Raw genomic sequence first — 6357 nt, 5'->3', positions numbered from 1 at the left:
GGGGGGGGGGGCTCAGCTCATGTCGCCGCACGCCACAAGACCCGCAGGAAGTGACTCCTCATCCTTTGCCAACAGCACCCTCATGGCGCGCAGCAGCCGCTTCGCCTGCCGATGGTCCATCACATCTGGCCGCTCTTGCCCACGGAAACGGCGCCGCCAACCACTCGTGTCGGCGTGAAACGGTCGCAGGAGTTGGGCGCAGTTATCGATCTGTGCCAGCGCATTCACCACCTCCACCTGCACCGCCGCCGTGGGGGCAAGGAACGCCTCACACAACAGCAACATAACCCGGTGAAGGGGGTCAAGGTGTGTGCGGGTATTCAACCTCTCTCGTTCCCGCTGAATCAGCCCAATAGCGACGTCCGCTTTTGCTGCATGGCGGCTCAACGCGAGTGCAACGGCGTAGTGGAGTCGCAATGGGGCGTAGTCGGAGTGGAGGGCAATGAGTTCCTCGAGAATTGCCGCCCGCCGCACCTCTATGCTATCGAGGCTTGTAAAACTGCTCCTGCAAAACTTCAACCAACGGTCTACTTGTTTCTTGTCCATCTTATGGCTAGCGGCTTCGTGGTCTGCGCAATCGAGGAGGGGCCCCTGCCCTGCCGGCAGTACAGAAGAAGGAGCGTTCGACACCTGCAACAAGACGTGCAGTCCTGTCGCCAGCGCTTCGCTGTGGGTGTCAGTGTCATCCGCTGCGAGGAAATACTCCGGCAGGACAGCCGTAAGGGCGTGAGAGGCCACGGCAATCCACCGCCACAGCAGCTTCGGCTCGTGACGATAATCCTGCAGCGGAGCAGCGTCCCCGCCTTGCGCCTCCAGCAGAACCGGAAGGAGCTTCTCAAGCCCAAACGCTGTGGCGGATCTGTACACCTTTACCGCATGCACAATATTTGTGTGCATTGCATCGTTGTCGCTGGTATTCGCCAGCACCCCCTCCAAGACCATCCCCACCCGCAGTGTGCAGTCGGCTAGTCGATGGAGAGCGGCCACATTCGCCTCCGCCTCCGCGTGCCGCAACGCAGACGTGAGGATTCGGGTGTCGTTCACTATTGCCGCGTGCGGGATGCTGCTATCCCCACTGCGCAGGAGATATGCCGCAACAATAATGCCGAGAACTCCCAGCAGCACCCCGCCCAGACGCCAGGCGCCATAACGACCGGCACGGCTGCGCGTGCTGCCACCATTCTTCTTGGAAACCCCTTTGCGGGCCACCATCACTGACAGCAACCCTTCTCCACGTGCCGACGCACGTCTATACTTGCGACTCCAGGAGAGAGGAGAGGAGACGCAAGTATACAATAGGCAGATGCATGCATTTCAAAACAGATACATACACAAACACACACACCCACAGAGGAAAAAAAGAATGCCCTGCTTCCGCTATTCACAGTCAGCCCGCCCCTCTCACAAGCCGCTCCGTACCCACCTGCCACACGCAGCATAAACCTCCGATGGTTTGGCCAAATAATAAAAAAAAAGCTCTGAAGGGCTTGGGATTCAACAATAACAACAACATTAGCAGCATCTACCGCGATGATGATGCCTCTTTCGGGAATAAAGATAAACTGAGGCCATATGAGGAAGAAAGGGGACAAGGAATACGTCCCACGTGACCCGCACCCCTTCCTTACCTTCTTCCTTATTAACATCATCACAACAGCCACATTGTCTCTTCTCTCACCTTGTCAAACTCAGGTGCTGAGGGATCTGTTGTCTAAACCTGGGCGAATCTCGGTGAAGGACGGTGAGCGGCTCAACGTGTACGAGCGGCGCGGTCTGCTCGAGGATAGGTCGTTTGCCGTCTCATCATTCAGCAGCGTCAGCGTCACCTCCTTCAAATTCGGTATCTTCAGGTGCGGTATCACCAGATTTACGTCCTCCGGGCCCTTTTGAAGATCGACGATCAGCTTGAACTGCTCCAGTGAATTCTTCGCGAAGCCGTCGATGCCGTCCATCACAACTATGGTGCGTGCGGGTATGCTATTAAGCTGTTTGCATACTGCGGAGTAGTAGTCCATTTCGGGTCGCCAGCGCAGCCCGAGTACTTCACCATCGCCGCCGTTGAGGCAGCAGTCCACTAGTGAGGCGAGTTGCGGCACCTCGTTTAGCAACCAGTGGCCATTTTTGCTAGACGTCACACAGCCAACAGAGATGCCGCTTTGGCGGAGTTCTGAGAGAAGCTCCAGCGCACCCTCGCTCGGGCTCAACCCCCGCGACCGCACGCAGTCACGGAAGTGGTGCAGCTTGCGGTGGAATAGTCCATAAAGCGTGTTCTGCTCCATTGAGTCGTCGGGGCTTCCCATCGGCAGATTCGAGATGCCCTGCTTGCTGAGGAACTGCAATAATGAAGGGAACGGCTTACCGTGCTTCAGGTAGGCGAGGTAGAGCTCACCTGTTAAAGTAAAGGTAGGTTGGCCAATTCCTCGAAAAAAACCCTCCAATGTTTTCTTCCAGGCCTCGAAGTGGTACTCCTCAATGTTCTCGATGAGGCTGTCCATGTCGAAAACAATACAGTCAAAGTCAAACACACGTACATCACGAAAGAGGCGCACCGACTCCGGTATGCCCTTCAAAAGGTGGATGCGGTTGGTGTCGGAGTGAATGATGAGGAGCTTGTTGTTGTCGTTAAGAGCCTCCATCATTGTGTATGTCACTGTTCGCCGCGTCACGAGCACCTTGATAAGGCAACCGTGGTGGCGTGCATAGAACTGATACTCTTCCCATTCGTCAGGGAGCACTGGGTTAAAGTGTAGCACACCCTGAAGCACCTTCATCCCACCCAGCCCAGCTGCTAGAGCCCACCAAGACCCTGCCGCCGCACTGCTGTTAAGGCCACGCCCGGTATTGCCAACGACATTGTCAATGTCAATAAAAAAGGCATGTTTAAGGTGAAACAAGGCCTTGTCCAGAATGCCTAGCTGGGAAGCAATAGAGCTGAAGATCGTTGGACTGAGCGAAGAGTCGTTGGTGGTGATGCACTCATAAAAAATGTAATTGGCATGCTTTTCATCTCTCGTAAATTTTTCTGGAAGCAGCAGCGAAGCAAGGACGACCTCGGGGGTTCGGCACACCTGATGACGATAAATCACCGATGGGTCATACTTTCGGATAAGAGGGCCCCCTCTATTCGCCTTTAAATCACCAAAGCCCCATTTTTTCTTGCGCATGAAGAATTGATCCACAGGGTGCACGCGATTCTTTGCATCAAAGAAAACCACCATCTTTGCAGCCGCCCGCTCAATCATGACGAGGTCCTCATCCGTGAACTGACACCGTTCCTTCAGTGCTTCCCATTCGACTGGATACTTCTCCTGTAGAAAAGCCGCGAGCTGCACTGCCCACTGCATGTGGAACTGTGCCATTAGGTTAGTGAAGAGATCGTTGTCGCTTAACCCACTGTAATTGTCCGGTCCGCCGACGGAGCGGATATGGAACTGCCCCTTGTCCCATGTCCCCCAGATGATCCAAATGAGCACTGTAGAGAAGACGACATCAGCGCCACCATGCAGCAATACGGAGATGTCATCTGACGCAACGAAATATTGCTTAATAGCGTACGCCACGACGGCGTTCACGTGCAAGAAAGCTGCGCAGAAGGAAGCTGGGCTGTTTTCTCCTCCATTCACTGTGCGCAGTGGGTAGAGAGCACCTCGTGGAAGGTCCATATCCGCCGCAAGATTGCGTGCCTGCGGCAGGGTATCGATGCGAAACTGCAAGAGGGCCCGGGCTGTCTCGGGATGTACATGCGAGAAGAATGGGATGATGAATGCATCCACATCCCATTGGTGCAGGCCGCCGTAGAGTTCATTCATGAGCCCGCGGGGCGGCGACCCCTGCAGGCACACGCGGCCCGCAGACATGTACAGGTGAAGCATGTTGAAGCGGAGGGCGCCCTGCATTGCGGGATTTCCAGACTTGATGTGCACGCCCCCGACCTCCCAGAATTTTGAAACAGCGCACTGCTGCTCCTTAAAGAGTGTATCATATGTGGCCGTCGCCGCCGTCCGCGCTTGGTGAATCGCTAAGTCGCAGATGTCCTCCGGTGCGGCGTCATCGTCGCTGAGAAATGCCACACACTTTATGAGCTCAATACGTGTACTGTCACTTATGACGCTGGTATAGATGGTCTCCGCGCCAATGTCTGTCTCCTCACACTTTGGCGCGAGGAATGTGACGGGTTTTTGTTGCTGCTGCAGCTGGTCCTTCTGTGGGAGCTGCTGTGCGGAGGGACTGGGGTTGGTGGAGGTGGTGGGTGTGTTGGCGGACCGCTTGAGATTCGACACCATCTCTTGCTGCGAGTGATTCGGCGGCGACACGCTGACAGCGATGCTCGCGCCACTCCCGCCCGTGAAGGCGGATTTTGACTGTGACTTGTGCTCAATCTGCACAGTCGAGCATGCCTCTGTCGCGGCCACCACTAGGCGCTTACAGCTGTTGCGTGTGCGCACGCAAACTGCTGTGGAGGCGTCATGCAGCGTGTGACGGGTGACGACGTTCTCAATTTTGAGGTGCTGCTGCGTTTCCGCTGGCACCGCCGTGCGGGAGACGATGCGGATGTCGGTGTTCAGGACATTCTTCGCGGTCACTGCATATCTGACCGCCGCAATGCACTTCTGGGTGGCCGACACGAAGCGCGCAGACTCAATCGTCACCTCGCGGCCCTGGTTTGCCGAGAGCCACACCATCCGGCGACGGAGTTCGCCGGTGCGGAGGTCCAAGACGCGGCTGTGCGACACAATCGTCCCCGTCTCCGCGCTGACGTGCTCGCTGCCCACGAACACATCGATGCAGAAGGCGTCCGGTACACGGATGAGGAAGCACTCCCGCACGCACGTGCCGACCGTGAAGGCCCTAAGGTGGGACGTCAGCAGCCGCTCTTCGTACGTACCATTGACGTACGTGCCGCGCAGCCCGTGCTTTGGCGCCTGCGCGTTCACCGCGAGTGACGGCCGCCCCGCTTTGGCCATCGTGCGTCGCCTACCGTCACCGCCCCCAGAGTTGCTGTTGTAGCTGCCGCCATTGCCTCCTGCGTTGCGGCTGTACGGCACCGCCACATCCGACTCCTCCGCGTATCCGCGCACGCAGACGTGGCCGTTGCCGACGGAAAATAACGACTCGCTGACGGGGATGTCGGCGCCCAGCGGCAGCGCCGTCTCGATGAGCTCCCACCGCTCGCACACGAGCCGCGGCGTCTCCTCCGACGCCGTCCGCGATGACCCCGCGCGGCGAGTCTCGGACGATGCCATATTTGTTATCGCTCTCTCTCTCTCTCTGTATATATATATATATACAGCTCTCTTTCTCTCTCTCTCTGTATCTTTGTATTTCTCTGTATCTCTCTCCCTCTCTCTCTCTCGTGCGCGCACACCTTGTCTCTCCTACGTTCCTCCCCACTCTTTGCGTGCCTCTTGATTACGCCACCCCGCTCCGCTGCCAGCAGCCCTGCGTGACAGTTGCTCCTTCCTGTTTACGCCACAGCGTGCACGGGAGACGAGATGGCGTGTTGTGCGGGGGTGCGTTTCGCAAAGCTACGACAACCAAAAAGAAAGCCGACAAAAAAAAANAAAAAAAAAAAAAGAGGGAAGAAGAGAACATGGAAAGTGGGCCATTTTTTTTATCTTCCGGTTGTGCACCACGTAAGCAGCAGCGTGTGTGTGTGTATGTGTGTATGGGAGGGGTGGGGGAAAAGAAAGAAGGAAAGCTCCAACGAAGATACGCAAGTAGCCCCGCCGCTGCTTCCTCTTACGCGACGCGATACGCCGTTGACGCCGTCGACTGCGATCGCGACGGCTTCAGCGTGCGACGAATTGTACCACGCAGCTCCGTGAACTGCCGCACAATCACGTCGTGATCGGAGCGATACTTCATGGCCAGCTCCCGCGCCTGCATGTCGAGGTGCCTGTCCAACTCCTGCAGGCTCTGCTCAACTCGCTTATCCTCTTCAATCTTGCGCTGCACCACGCGGCGCAGCTCGTGTACGTGCTCCTGCACCTTCCCCTGCTCCTCCTCCGTGAGGCGGCGCTCCTGGATGAGGCGGCTGTTCTGATCCAACAGCGCCTGCCAGTCGCACGTCACCATGCGGACGCGGTTCTCCAGCTGCGCCGTCAGTTCCTGCACCGCGGTGAGCACCGCGCGGTGCCGCGGGTCGGTGACGCACCTCGACAGTGACATCTCGGTGCGGCTGTTGTTGAGGTCCTGCAGTGACGCGTCGCTGATGCTGTTATTGGCGGCGTGGTGTGGGTGGGCGCCATTGTTCACAATGCTGCCGTTGAGCGACAACACGTCCTCCACAGCGACAACGCCGCCGCCGTGGCTCTGCACAACACTCGTCAAGGCGTCCAGCAACCGCTCTACCCCCTC

At 57.3% G+C, this 6357-nt stretch overlaps 3 protein-coding genes across 3 annotated transcripts; all 3 read right to left on the bottom strand.

Annotated features, from left to right (window-relative positions):
• Window positions 1-12: 12 nt before the first annotated feature.
• DQ04_04371020 (hypothetical protein) lies at window positions 13-1212 on the bottom strand (the record flags this gene model as incomplete). Its single annotated transcript, XM_009313527.1, has 1 exon — window positions 13-1212. The coding sequence occupies one exon, from the start codon at window positions 1210-1212 to the stop codon at window positions 13-15; it is 1200 nt and encodes a 399-aa protein (XP_009311802.1).
• A 476-nt stretch (window positions 1213-1688) lies between these two features.
• Window positions 1689-5243, bottom strand: DQ04_04371010 (putative glycosyl hydrolase; the record flags this gene model as incomplete). The annotated part of the gene is made up of 1 exon (XM_009313526.1): window positions 1689-5243. The coding sequence occupies one exon, from the start codon at window positions 5241-5243 to the stop codon at window positions 1689-1691; it is 3555 nt and encodes a 1184-aa protein (XP_009311801.1).
• A 496-nt stretch (window positions 5244-5739) lies between these two features.
• Window positions 5740-6168, bottom strand: DQ04_04371000 (hypothetical protein; the record flags this gene model as incomplete). The annotated part of the gene is made up of 1 exon (XM_009313525.1): window positions 5740-6168. One exon carries the CDS (start codon window positions 6166-6168, stop codon window positions 5740-5742), a length of 429 nt encoding a protein of 142 aa, XP_009311800.1.
• Between the last annotated feature and the right edge of the window lie 189 nt (window positions 6169-6357).

This window comes from Trypanosoma grayi, assembly GCF_000691245.1.
Source record: "Trypanosoma grayi strain ANR4 Tgr_437_V1, whole genome shotgun sequence".
Lineage (NCBI taxonomy): Eukaryota > Euglenozoa > Kinetoplastea > Trypanosomatida > Trypanosomatidae > Trypanosoma > Trypanosoma grayi.
This window is presented reverse-complemented; position numbering and strand designations above follow the sequence as displayed.